This window comes from Empidonax traillii, unplaced genomic scaffold, assembly GCF_003031625.1.
Source record: "Empidonax traillii isolate 1590-97213 ecotype Southwest subspecies unplaced genomic scaffold, ASM303162v1 scaffold619:size634076, whole genome shotgun sequence".
NCBI classification, from domain to species: domain Eukaryota; kingdom Metazoa; phylum Chordata; class Aves; order Passeriformes; family Tyrannidae; genus Empidonax; species Empidonax traillii.
Genome location: NW_020955812.1, coordinates 364,084 through 378,392, shown reverse-complemented (window position 1 = coordinate 378,392; position 14,309 = coordinate 364,084). Strand labels below are relative to the sequence as shown.

General features: G+C 37.1%; 1 protein-coding gene across 2 annotated transcripts in view; it reads left to right on the top strand.

The window, feature by feature from the left end:
- The window catches only part of CROT (carnitine O-octanoyltransferase), a 22,585-nt gene extending 8,521 nt beyond the window's left edge, over positions 1-14,064 (top strand). The window contains exons 4-17 of one of the 2 annotated variants that reach the window (XM_027898732.1): positions 874-1,055; positions 1,239-1,363; positions 3,550-3,658; positions 5,273-5,366; positions 5,470-5,595; positions 6,030-6,131; positions 6,711-6,794; positions 6,897-7,004; positions 7,234-7,364; positions 8,667-8,790; positions 10,796-10,874; positions 11,663-11,756; positions 11,932-12,051; positions 13,105-14,064. In XM_027898732.1, the coding sequence (XP_027754533.1) occupies positions 874-1,055; positions 1,239-1,363; positions 3,550-3,658; positions 5,273-5,366; positions 5,470-5,595; positions 6,030-6,131; positions 6,711-6,794; positions 6,897-7,004; positions 7,234-7,364; positions 8,667-8,790; positions 10,796-10,874; positions 11,663-11,756; positions 11,932-12,051; positions 13,105-13,225 (1,599 nt within the window). In that variant the 3' untranslated portion in view covers positions 13,226-14,064. Of the gene's footprint in view, positions 1-873; positions 1,056-1,238; positions 1,364-3,549; positions 3,659-5,272; positions 5,367-5,469; positions 5,596-6,029; positions 6,132-6,710; positions 6,795-6,896; positions 7,005-7,233; positions 7,365-8,666; positions 8,791-10,795; positions 10,875-11,662; positions 11,757-11,931; positions 12,052-13,104 lie in introns of those variants that run through there. The other variant, XM_027898733.1, reaches the window with a different exon arrangement.
- The last annotated feature ends 245 nt before the right edge of the window (positions 14,065-14,309 follow it).

The window sequence follows — 14,309 nt, the reverse complement described above, 5'->3', positions numbered from 1 at the left end:
GTAAGAAATCTTAATTCAACTTATGGAAAGTTGGTTATTAAGGATATAATTCAAAGAACCATTTCACTTTTTTAAATCTTAGGATCTTCCTTGTATCTGCCACTTGGCCTATGGATATGAAAGCATTCACTTAGTTATATATGTGTGATTTGGTTTTCTCAAAGCTGAGTAGCTAAGAGAGCTCACCAGCTGAAATTATAGTTACCTACCAACTTTTGAATGCTTTGTCTATCAACTTTTCCTCCTATGACATGTGTCCCTGCTCTCTCCACCCTAGCAAAATAAGAAAAAGTAAAGCAACAAACAAAAGAAAAACCCAACAAAACAAAACCTGGAATTTAGAGTTTTGTCTCTCACTTTCCAGAAGGAGGCTATGTGGTAGCATTTTAATGTTGTGTTTCAACAGAGAAAGGAATATGAGGAAGGCCCTGACATATTCCAGAGTGGGGATTTTCGGATGGTGACAGAAACAATACATTATAAACTCTGTCTTAGATCCCTGCTCAATACAAGTCTACTTTCCTTCCATTCTCCATGGAGTAATCTCTGATATTTGCAGCAGCCACAGCTGACATCTGCAAGAGTTTAAGATGATGAATAGCAGGGAAGAAATGTTCATGATAATTGACAGTTTAATATTCTTAAACAGTATTGAATTTTATTTCAAGCTTGAAAACAGAAGAGCTAAATGTGTCATTACCTTCAGCAGTTAGTTTTGAACCACTGTCCTGCCTTGTGTTACATAGGAACTACTATTCAAAGTACTAAAAAAAAAGAAAGAAAAAAGAGCAAGCAATTTAACACTTAGGTGATTATTAAGAAATTAATGACTAAAAATTAATTAGTTCTGATGCTAAACATTTTTCATTTCAGCTGGAGGACTGGTGGCTGAATGTGGCTTACCTTGATCTTCGCATCTCAACACAAATACACTGTAATATGGGAGGCCCTGGTCCCTATATTGAACACTGCTGGCCACCAAAAGAGGGCACTCAGATAGAAAGAGCATGTGTAAATATATGGCACACCCTGAAATACTGGGATCTATTACGAGCGTAAGACTTCAAAAAAAAATAATTAATTCTAAATATTAATGGTCTGTGTATCCTTTAGTTGCAAATATATGCTTATGTTTATTGGCATGCATTCTTTGCAGTAAAAGACAGGTTGGTCTTACCTTCATTTAATTCCATCATTATCATTTCTCGTATTTAATTTTGGTGTATTTGTTACTACAGAGAGAAGGTGACAATCGAGAGATCTGGGAACACTGTTCTGGACATGAACCAATTTCGAATGCTCTTTTGCACTTGCAAAATTCCTGGAGTTACCAGAGACTCGCTCGGCACTTACTTTAAAACTGGTAAACAAATGAAAATTGGGGGTTAATACAAGCAAATGATTTTTAATGATGGGCCAATGGAGTGCTGACTTTAACCATAAAATACTTGCTTCCTCAAGAAATAAGTCAGATAGTAGTTGTTGAGTGCTTATATAAGGAAGCAATCTCATCTACAAGTGCCCTATTTGGTCAAGTATTTAGTCCTTACTAAATAAGAGTGTAAGAAAGCTCTGTTTGAAATTGTATATTACCAGTCTGATGCCTATAATAAGTATGCCAGCATTAAGAATTGAAAAAAGACAAATTCTGTGTGTTATAAGTGTGTATGGATTCCATGTATTATATGGACAAGATTTCAACATCATTACTAATTGCATGTTTTTTCACATTTGAGAAGGCATTTCTCAAGTGTATTCCCATATATTCTGTTGGGATAATTCTTACTTATTTTTTATCATTGTGCTATTTCTTGGCTTGGTCAGCTGCTTCTATTATCAGTCTTGAAAGTACTCCATAGAGCTTCATAAAGGCATTCTATTAAACTCCCGATGATTTTCTAGCGTTTGGGATCAAGAGCTAAAGTGTAATGTTCTTATTCATCCTCCATTACCAAATACTGTAGCATTAGTAATCAGCAAACTGAAATCATAACAGCCCTTCCACACACATTCTGACGCATCCAGGGTTGTTCAGCAGTGTTGCTCTCGATAATCATGGACTCAGGAATTCAAGAAGAAGGTATTGCTCCATAAAATATATCCAAGTAAATCTCCATACCACATGAAATGATGGGAAAATGCAAAGTTGAAGGAAGGTTTTAAGGTAGTGTGGGTTTTTTTTTTTTTTTAGCGTTACAGTTGAAGAGTCAATTCAAGTACTAAAACTTAGAAGAAATATTCAGATGGTGGGAAGTCAATGTTCTGTTATGATCACTCTTAATAAACAAGGGTGTTACCCGGTGGAGAAGCAATTTATGTCATTCCTCTTCCTTTTCTGCCTTAAAATATTGCAAGAACATCATTAAATAACAATCTTGCTTTTATAATTTTCATGTCATACACAACAAGTGATACCCATTTCTGTGTAGATTGTCTGCCTCAAGGTGACATATTTGGTCCAGTTAGTTGTCTTGTTTCTCTGTGGTTCATGGAGAAATATGAATACCTCCAGAGGCGGATTTGGGCCATTAAAATATGCGAGTATGTAAGATAGATACTGTCTAAGATAGAAGGAATTGCCATCTGGAGACGGATCTGTTTTTCTCCGTTGGCCATAGAGGGAACTGACATGGTCTAAACACTTGAAGTAGTATTTAGATTGCAGAGTAGGGCACCTAAAATTTATCAGGTAATGTCAACTTGGAGTCAAAAACCGTACTAAAAGCCCAGGGAGCTGTTTGGTTCAGCCTGCAGCAGACATCTTCATGAGAACAGGTGAAGAGCTCATTAAATGTTATTCAGTGTATTAGGACTTCTTTGGACGCTCATTACGTTCCATACTTGTGGGTAAAGTATACATTTCTTTTTCCCAGAGTAGATTACTGGGCTAGTTTGAGAAAAATACAACGACGTTTCTTGGAATTTTAACACCTAGTTTGTGTCTTTTCCAGCTTTAGTCTAATTTCCAGGTAGATGGGTTTGGTGGGGCAGTGTTTGGTGGGACAAACATACCTGGCCTGGAGCGGGCCAGTACCATCTGTGTTTCTGTATAGTGGCCAAATTGGTGTGTCAGTGCTCCCTTCTTACAGATATGCATGTGTTGGTCAGGTGTGATTGGCATGGCAGTGCATCATGAGGTGCATAACCAAAACTAGCAGTAGACTTGTTCAATAAGCAACACTCATTCAAGCGAGAAATATTGCTAGATCAGCTTTCACAGGGAACAGTCATTTCAGCAGAGAAATCTTTCATACAAGATACACAAATAAGTGACACTTGCTACTAGGTAATGATGATGACTTGAAGTAGTTCATAACAGTGAAAGTTATGTATGACTTCTGTTGGTTTTTAAAATGTCAAATTTGCAGTAAGAGCATGCAGTTGGACTTAAAAAGTTACTCTTTTTTTAATCTTTCCGAGTTTTACTATATGAAGTCTGCCACATTTTGAACAAAAAAGGGTCTGTAGAACTTGCTGAGTTTTTCCTGTATCTGTCATTCACTTTATCCCCAAGGTTGGATTTTTATTTATTCTTATTTTTCATTTCAGAAGCGGAAGGTGAATGCCCATCTCACTTAATAGTCCTATGTCGAGGTCGAGTGTTTGCATTTGATGCTATGCATGAAGGCAGTATGGTGACTCCTCCAGAGATATTCAGGTTTTCAAAATACCTTGTCTTAAATGAGCTGTCCTATTTAAGCTACATACCAAGGAGACTTTCTTTTTTCTTTGTCCTTCATCCCAAAGAATTAGGTTTGGGAGAGGCTGCAGCTTCTCCTCTAGCTGAAGGTTCAGAGTTGAGTAAGTTCTTGTTTATTGAATAACAGCTTCTTTCCATAGAACGTGATTATTGTATACTGCTGTACTACACCCACAGAGCATCATACAAAAGGCTGAAAGAAGATACTTGAGTAGAAAATATCCTTTATATATGAAGCTTCTTTACATGGAAATATTAGGATTATAAGTATCATCATGCCTTTCAAGAGCAATCTGCATAGATAATTGTCTTATTGCTACTTATTCATTATCAAAGATGAAACGCCACTGTCATGTTGATTTAAATCTGATAAACTTGTGGTCAGTTTTCTCAAGTGTAGAGAGGCTGGAATTTCTGTTGGTGAGTGCAGCAGAGTCCAAACTTGTAGCATACACTGATTGACTTCCTGCAGCTACGGAGCAGTACAGCTGCATTTCACTTGCAGTTCTTGTCTTTGCCCCAGGCCTGTGACAACCAGCCATGTTTGTAGGTCTTCACGTTCCTGAGCTGCTGCAAAGGAATAGAGAGAAAGAATTTGGTTCTTCAAATAGTACATTTCAGCAACAGTGTAACAGCCAATGTTTAAAGCTCTTCTGTGCTGTATCTTCTATGTCCCAGTAGCATGTTCAGATGCTGGCTTTTGAATTGTCAGTGCAGTTGGGGCCACAAAGTTTCCCACTCTGTTGGTCTAACTCGGATGTCAAATACAGAAGTAGTTTCAGCATAAGTCTCTCGTGATCAATTTGGGATCTATATGCATCTACTTACTAAGAAAGGGTTGTTAATCTTGTCTAGGAATAACTTCCTGCATTTGTCAAAGTGCTACTTATAGAGCACAACAGAAGGCTTGCGATTAAAACTGGCAAAAAGTGTCTGGCCAAATTCCTTAGGCCAGACAAAAATTAAAAAGTTAAAAAATCTAAAAATCACTTAAAAAAAAAAGAAGTCTGATACTTTAATATGTAATATTTTAACGTATGTTTTTGTAGCTGTACCTGTTAAGCAAGTAGCAAATAAATGAACACCTAGAATACAGACAAAAAACCCTAATGCTGTTGTCTATAGGAAGACCAGATTGTGTTGGGTTTGGTTTGGTGGGGTTTTTTTAGGAGGGTTTTCTGCTGTAACCTCCTCATTGGTGTCTTACATTTTTGATTACTATGTAACTAATGATCAGTAGTGAAGTTTAATGGGCAAGAGTGCGAGAACAAAACACAAGCCAGGACTGAGTGCCTGTAATTTGTAGAGCTAGAACAGCGTGTGAAAAACTGAATTTGCAAACTTAAAATTACCTCTTTGGTAATAGTTCTTCTAAAGGAAAAATGCAAGGAAAGGGTAGGAGGGGAATTACTCTCATGTAATTCAGACTCTACATTTAGGATGTACTATAGCTAGTGTTCTGCTTTAAATTTCAGGGTTTATCTTGAGTGGAATGTTTGTCCTGTATCTGATTCGTTGCTCCAAAGCTGCATCTGTTCTTTGTTAACTTCAGTTTTTGAAATCTTCTTAAAGGCAACTTACATATATTCAGAAAAGATGCCATAGTGAGCCAGATGGACCAGGACTGGCAGCCCTAACAAGCAACGAAAGGACAAAATGGGCAGAGGTAGGAATACTTTCAACAATTGGTTCCTGAGGTATCAGGAAAAAGCCTTGTGATCACTGGAAATACGTTATTTGACTTAGCTTTGTCTTTTTCTGCTTTCTAGTTACGGGAATATTTGATTGATCTTGATCCAAAGAACTTAACTCTTCTGGAAAAAATTCAGAGAAGTTTGTTTGTGGTCTGCCTTGATGATTCTAGTCCCCATGCAACTCCTGAGGACTATACTGAGGTAGCTAAGGATTTTTGATAATTTATATTTGGTCATCTTTTCATGAAAATTTCTTTTGCCTATATACAGAAGTAGCATTTCTTACTCTTTCATAACAGAGAATAAAACAGATAAATATGCAAATAATGCTGCTTTTTGATCCTTAGGAAAAGTTAGTAGTTTTAATTATTAGGACACTGGAAGGGGGAGTGGCTGAAATCTACCTTCATAACCTTTTAGCCCTCTATCCTTCAGCATTTTCAAAACCATAGTCATCAACTTTTTATCACACTTTTAATTAAAGCTTGGGATTATAAGCATGTTTCATCTTGAACTGGATGAAAATGCCTTATCAGGGAGATCTCACCCTCTTAATGTAGACTGCGTTTAGCTGAAAGAGGTTGGCAGTGTACTCAGTGTTTTTTAAAATTCACAGCATGTAACCTTTGCTTTAGCTCACAAGGCTGGGATTAGCAGGTGATCCGACTGTGCGCTGGGGAGATAAATCCTACAATAGCATATTCTTTTCCAATGGAACTTGCAGCGCGTTCTGTGATGTAAGTTGAAATTTTTTTCATCTTATAAACCTTTTGAGTATTTGTTTACTGAATTTCTCCTTTCAGGGTATTATTTTAAATGCATAATGTGTTCCTCTCTAGTATAGCCTTGTTTACCAGGCACCTTGTCTGACGACTTTCCAAAAGCAGTCTGCTTGATATTATACCATACGTGAATTGTGAACATGAGATCTGAAATAATTTCTTAGAGTATTTAATGAGGGAGTTCCAAAATAAAAAAATTACCGTGCACAAGAAGGCCTAAAATAAACTCTTCATATAATGTATCTATTTGAACAGCTGTGTTTTTTAAACTCCTGGTTTTTTAGATTCATTATTGTATGACCAGAAGGGCTTATATCTTGCCTAAAATCTGTGCCTCCCTATCCAGCTGCAGAGCAGTCAAAACAGTGGGTGGACCTAAAGTAGTTCTCTGTTTATTGTAGAACTAGAAAAACAAGTCCAACACTGTGCAGTAAAGCTGTTGATCTGCAGGTAAAGAGTGGGATAGGTAAAAAAGCAATTTGATCATCTTACAGTTATGCAAATAATGTGATATCTTGTCTTATCTGATTTTAGCATTCTCCTTTCGATGCCATGGCTTTAATTACCATGTTATCTTATGCCGAAAAGAAGATTATTGAGAATGAGGGAAAATGGAAGGTATCTATCCTTTATAAACTTTTAAGTTTATAGTTAACATGTCTCTTCCTATCAATAATATATTCTGTTTTCCCTTCTTTCTTTCTGTCTGCATCTTTCCAGGGATCAGATAATGTGAGGGATATTCCTTGGCCAGAGGAACTTGTATTCACAGTGGATCCAAAAATTATAAATGAAATTGGACGTACTAAAGAACTGTATTACCAGAAGGTGGAATTTCTTGATGCTTCTCGTAGTTGGTTTTTTTCATCGTATTTATGTTTTTTTGGTTGGTCTTTCTCCATGCTGGAGAAGAGGAATAAATAAGTTATTGATGAATCGGGGGACTTAACAAGTGGTTAAATTTGTTGCATTGTTGGTTTATGTTGACTGTCTTTTGAAGTGGATCAAGATGTGGTATTTCTTGACTTCTGTGGTTTTTCTTCCTTTGGTATGACAGGTGTCTGACTTGCAGCTGGTGTCTTACGCCTTCACATCCTTCGGCAAAGCATTGCTTAGGAAGAGGAAACTTCATCCTGATACATTTGTGCAGCTTGCCCTTCAGCTTGCTTATTACAAATGCCATGGACGGTAAGAAAACATCAGATTAGGAATAAAAAAAATGGTTTCTTGAGTAAAGAGGTGCAGTGGCTTTGCAGTGTTAGTGTGTAATTTGCTATGGTGATGTAAGAATGAAGAACTAAGGGGTTTTTAAAGTAACAGTTGCATAAGACCATACTTGCTTCAGAAGAACTTTGCCCTTGTGACCATAGGGATAATGTGTTCATATATTGTGGAATGGATGGCAGAACTCAGTCCACAAAAAGGTGAATTTTGGCTGTACATGGGAAGTATTTGGGCAAACACCAAATGCTCAGTGGGTCAGGATTCTTTACTGTCGAATAGTTGGTCAAATGGAGAAGAAAGCTTTATCTGTGGAAAGTGACCGCCATCAGTAAAATGTTTAATCTTCCAAGCCTGTAGAAGACCTCACAAACGTCAGTGTCTCACTTTCTTTAGCGACATTGGATGGTAAGGTTTGAGCAGAATAACAGAGACAGAGACCCTCCAAATGCCTGCCTCTACATTTTCAGATGTAGCATTTTATTTTGTATTATTATAGATTAAAGGTGTCATTCTTCCTGTTGTTGGGGTTCCCAAATTTCTGTTTGCTAACTAGCACATATAAGTCATTACTGACCTGGAGAGTATTGCTTGCTTCAGGAGGAAGGTTTCGTCACAGGAGTGTGATGCTTAGTCACTGGTGATGTGATCACATTGTAATAAAGGCTGGTAGATCTCTGTTTACTGAACGTTAGGATACATTAATTGTCTGACTGAAATGGCCTGTTTGGTCTGTTGTAAACACTCAAGTATGTTTCACGGAAGTTGTATTTTAAATGGTAGACTGTCATAGAGCTGGAGATGCTCCAGATATAAAAGCTGGATGGCTGTCAGTATGCAGCAGCCTTTTCCTCCAAATGCATTGAGACACATGGCTTGCTTTAAATGTGTCGCTTAATTTTTGAGGGTTTGGGTGGTGTAGGTCGTTTCTTCAATGGGGATATATATGAAACTGAAGCTTGCGTAATTTCAGCCTATTTTTGCTAGAGCCTGGTAGAGCTGTAGTCTGCAGAAAATAGCCATGACAACACAGTCTTTTCAAGGTATGATTATAGTACTGGCACTTTTTTCAGTCATCTGTCTCGTAAAAGTGCATAGAGTTCCTTTGTGGCTCCTTTTTGGATGCATAACTTAAAGAATATTAGTGTGTTTCTGGTACTTGTAACTGAGCTAAATGTGCAAGATCTTCAGCAGGACTTTTTGAGTCCTTGAGAGAGCAAATAGTTTTGTTAAGGTAATGAGATACTCTTCCCTAATTTTTGTTCTTAGTCCGGGCTGCTGTTACGAAACTGCCATGACCAGGCGTTTCTATCATGGCCGCACAGAGACCATAAGACCATGTACTGTGGAAGCAGTGGAATGGTGCAAGTCCATGCTGGATCCTTCTGACGGTGTAAATACTGAAATCCTGCTTTAATCATCATGTATTTAGAAGGCCTGTCATTTGAACTGCTTAAAACTCGCTCTTGTGTTGTTTCATTGGTGGGAGTTGGCATCTTTCCAGTGAGGCAGATTTCAAATGTTGAGTTGCTTAAACTCTGATTCTGGTCACTGTAACTGAGGTGTGCTGTCATGTATGGGCTTGTTTGTTTTTCTGTCCTATTTGCCTTTTGGTTTCAAGAATGTAACTGTCTTGAGTTACATTCACACTGATTTTTTTTCATACCTCAGAAAGTTATTGGGTTGGATCCAAAGTATTCTGCTGCGGTTCTGTTGTTTTAATTTCCAAGTGAAATCAGGAAATGTTTATCTAATATTTGCATCAGAGAGCAAGATTGAAATCTGTTTGTGTCCTAGTGGCAACAGGGATGTATTCCAGAGTGTCTCTGAATAGCTGAACCAGAGACTTTTTATTTTCCCAGCAACTGCCCTCTGGTGCTTGGCTGGCAAAGCATGTCATGCCTTTCTTGCCAAGTGAGAGTTGTGCTAAAGCTCTTTCTCTTGTCCTCCCTGCACATTTCTTAGAGCCTGAGAAATTAAACAAGGAGATTTTTGAGACAAAGGGCTACATGTCTTTAGTAAAAATTCAAAGGCTCTATAATATTAACACATCTGAAAAACATACAGGAAATATGGCTGTCAGAAAGCATGTGTGATTGATAATTCTAGCCTTCAAGAGCACTTTTTCTTGGTCTTCACTGGCTTCTTTTGGCATGTGCTGCAGCTTTAAAACTCAGTTTTCTGGTCACGTTTCAAATCTGCTTCCTATTCCAAGTATGGATTCCTGTTATTTCCTGCTTTTCATTTACCCTCTAACCATTTATCAGGTTTCCAGCACTAACTGTAGCCTTTTTCTCTTTGCAGTATTAAATAGCATCTCCAAATATCTCGCTGTTGTTTTTTTTTTAATGCTGAACTCCTGGGGCTTAAAAACTGTGTTCAGTAGTATTGAAATTAACATGCTTAAAAGTCTGTCTTTATATACTTTTTAGTACCTTAAAGTTATATACTTTGGAAAAAACACTTTTATCTCAGATTTTCTTTTCCTTCTTGTGAGTTTAGTAGCTTGATTTTTATTCAGATTGAGTGGCTGCTGCTCTTGATTCACATTCTCTGTTGCAACCTCTCTTGTGATGAATAAAAGGATAGAGGGTACTTCTTAAGTAAAGAACTAGCAAGATCTAACATCTTGGAAGTCAAGATCTTGAGCATCCAGAACTGTTTCTCAAGGCCTCCTTTATAAAAAACATTCTGTTTGTATTCTTTCTGATTTTAATATGTAAGTTTCAATATAAAACTGGAAAAAAAAGTAACGTTGGGCAGAACTGGCAATTAGCAGAGAAAATTTGGGAATGCAGTTGGCATCTGTATATATTAGATAGGGTCTTGTTTTCTGCTTTTGTGTTTTTCATTTTTTTCTTTCCTTTATTTTTTTGTTATGAAAAGTGATAGAATACAATATTTTTGTTGGAAGGGGCCTGCAGTGATTATGTAGTCCAACTGCCTTGTCTAATTCAGGGCATGATGATCATGGAAGTGCAACCACACCTGGTAAAAGCTACTGTCCTTCTGACTAAAGGGTATTATAGAAAATTTTGGGGTTTGATTATTCTAGTTCACAGTGGCTACTTTTTATTGTTTCAGCTTTCTGGGGAAGGAGCATGAAGTTTAGAATATTGTTTAGTGCACAAGTGTTCTGAGTAACAGAACAGAGATAATGAGCACATTCTTCTGAAAGCAAACGAGCACATTCTTCTGAAAAAGGAATTTGGATGTGGGAGGAGGAGTTTGAGAGAGCTTCTAATGTACTTTCAAAGTTCTCCATTTTCCTCTATCTAAAATTGTTAGAAACTGTGAAAGGGAAAAATTGCTGATCTGTGATTCCTAATATGTTACTCATTTGGATTGTTTTTTCTTTTTTTTTTTGTTTTTATCCTGTCTCTCCTTACTTTACACAGACTTATCAACGACTACAACTGATGCATAAGGCATTTGCAAAGCACAATAAAATGAGGAAAGAATGTGAGAATGGAAAAGGTACTCTGACATCAAAACTTGTTTTGTTTTGGTTTTTTCTTGTGATGAAAAGGGAATATTGTTGTATGCTAATACATTTTCTCTGCCTCCTTATTTTGCACCTGAATAAAAACTATTTCTTAACATTTTATGCTTTAATTTTGAGGAGAACTAAAACCTAGTGCTTGGGCCTTTCCTTGTACCCCAAAGATATGTTCACTTTCAAAGTTTCTCTACCTAGCTAAACATTATTTTGGAATACCTTCCAGTCAAATATATGCCTATCTGGAAAATGAAAAATGTGGTTTTCTAAGGCAGAGGAGAGATTTGGGTGAGGTTCTAACCCATCTATGTTAGCGTTGTACATTGTTTTATGAATAAGAAAAAGTATCTGGGAAATAATCACCTGATGAACTTCATACTCTCTCCATTCTACTTGGTGTGTCATCTAGGCAGTTCTGACCCTGGAAGTCTTTTTGCCTTGTTCACATAATTGACAGTGAGCCACTTTCACTCCTTGGCTGAAGTGAGAGTTCTCTTGTGTTTTGTTTTCCCCAGGAACTATGCTGGGTTTCTATTACTTAGGTAATTTGCTTTTGTGCTCAGTGCTGCAAGTTGAAAGAGATGAAGGTCTCTTAGATCAAATATGTGGGAAATGGTTTTGGATGCTACAATACTTCTTCTTTAGCAGATGCTGTTGTTTACCTGTCCTTCAGCTGTTACTTGAGCTCCTAGCTATCCAGACCAGAAGAAGCAGAAAACCAGGAAACACTGTGGTTGATGATTTTGTATTTGCATTTATTTGACAGGCTTTGATCGTCATCTTCTGGGTCTTCTGCTCATAGCACAGGAGCAAGGACTGCCAGTGCCAGAACTGTATGGGGATAAGGCCTTCACAGCTAGGTAATTCATATTCTTGTCCTTTGGGGAGTTGTATCCCTCAATACCAAGGCCTTTGTAGCATTGGCCTTATATGTGCTGATTTCTCGACACCTAGGTCAAAATAACTGTTTTTTTAAACTGGCTTTGTTTCAAATTACCTTTAAAAGTGCTGCTTTTGTTTTGTGTTGTTTTACAGTGGAGGAGGTGGGAATTTTGTCCTTTCAACTAGTCTGACTGGCTACACAAGGTTTAGTGGATGTGCACTCCCTATGGTACAACATGGCTATGGCTTTTTTTATTCAATCAGAGATGACAGGTAAGGTTATAATTTCATTTTAGGTATGGCTCTGCCTTTACCACAGAGGGAGAGGCAGCTAACAATTAGAATGAGGAAAGGAAAAGACAGAAGAAATATGGCTAAACATGTCAGGAGAGGTTGAGAAGTGAGGTACATGAAATAGAGGCTTTGATGTTCTGGGAAAGCATGTGTGTGAGGCAGGATGAATGGTGAAGGTGAAGTAAGCACCAAGATACTAACAGTGTACAGAAAGTAAAGGGTGAAAGAAGGGAGTAACAAAAAAAGTTAACTTACTTAAAATAGGCTGTTATTCTAGACGTCATTTGTAAGAGGTGTTTTTTGAAGTTTTTTGACTGAGCTAGAGCAGATAAGGAGACAGGTGAGCACACTACCCATTGTTCTTGGAGTGACACACACATCTCGACTCAAACCAGACCTTTTTTGAGTAACAGTAAGAGGCTAAAACATTTGGCTTCACTTCTAAAATTGAATGATTTGAAAAGATTCATCTTTGGCTTGTTGGTCTTACGGACAAAAATTACTGCTTTTTTATGAAATCTAAAACTACTCCGACTAGAATGTGTAGAGATAAGTTGCTGGTTTATGACTTAGCTGTAATTCAAATGACTTCTTCTTAAAGCTAAATATGGATTGCATGCACATTTGAATCAGTTTGAGTATACAAACCATTTACAGTTTGATCTATGGCTCTCTTAAAATAATTGGAACCAGATAAAGATTTACCTTGCATTACGTAAATAGGAAAAAAAGTACTTAAAACCTTAAACTAGTTGCAAAAGAAGAACTATAATTCACAGCATTTTCAAATATAAGCAGAGAAGTTACGTCACTGTGTATGTGGTAATGGATATTTAAATCAAAGTATCTGGTTTCAAGATCTGTCAACATTATTGTTTACTGAAGGCACACATGATCTGAGTCCTTTTTTAATGTTGAGACAGTATGTTTATGTGACAGTTTTTATTTCAGAATTTGTGTTAATTTTTGTGACTTCATCCTAGATCATGACAATTAAGTGCGGCAATCTCATTGTTTCCTGTATTTCTATAGGATCGTTGCAACCTGTTCTTCTTGGAAATCATGTCCAGAGACTGATGCAGAAGTGCTGTGTAGAACTATGTTCCAGTGTTTTCATGACATGCTACAGTTAACAGTTAGAGCTCAACTGTAAGCTTGAGAATGATGTAAAAGGCTTTGCCAGCTCACAAGTTATAGATAGTAATTAAAAATGAAGTGCTGCTCAAGAGTACAGGTACATTCAATTTAAGACATTTAATGATCTGTGTGAAGTCTACCTATTTTTATGTGATTTACTGTGGTAACAGTACCCATTTAAGAGTAATGTAGCCATTTGCAGCAGCAATGCAAGCAGTAGTACCTTATCTGTGTAGAACTATGCAATATTAAAATATGCCTCAACAATGCAAATGTACTTCGAGACGAGATGTTGGAGTGGAGAACTGATGGGAGACTTGTATTTATGATCTCAGTAGTAGCATGTAGAAATGTAGAATAGTTTGTAGTCTACTGATGTTGTTTATGCCAGTGGAGCACTTAACTGTGTACTTAAGAGTAACAACATTACCCTCTTAGGTGATTATGCTTCCTATTCACAGTGGTTTGTGAAACAGAAGGGCTGCCTCCATCAGGTTATGTGGTATATTATAAGTTATCTTCCATTTTTGCTATCAGGATTATGCCAAATAAATTTTGTATCCATGAATGGGGATGTTCCCACTACATTTGTAGTATGAGAACACTACGATCTGAAATATTTTGAAAAATAATTGCTCAATAAAGGCAGAAAGTAGCATGAGTTTCAAATTTTTCAGTTTTCATCTTCTAGTGAACTGTGAATATCTGCTGCTTTACACTAATAGTACACAATAAAAGTAAGCACTGAATTGTTTGAGATGGTTCTCAGGATTTTAATACTTGATTCCTCTGAGCAGGATTCCTCTGAGCAGCTTTGTATTTTCCTGTCATAGAAATAAAATTCTTCTAAAAATCCACTTTGTATTAATTGGTTTTATGGCTGGACTGTTAAATGTGTAGCAACATTGTGTGAGAGAGATGATCTTGGGGACAGGTCAACTTGAAATTAGGATTCTAAAGTGCCCATTGCTTTTTCTCTACCTTGTAGAGTTTGATAGAGATCTTAATATTTGTTTTACAGAAACAGCTTCATTCTCAGCTAACATGGAGCCAGTTTCTGTGCCCTTTGAAAGCTCTGTTTCATATTTATTGTCCACAGT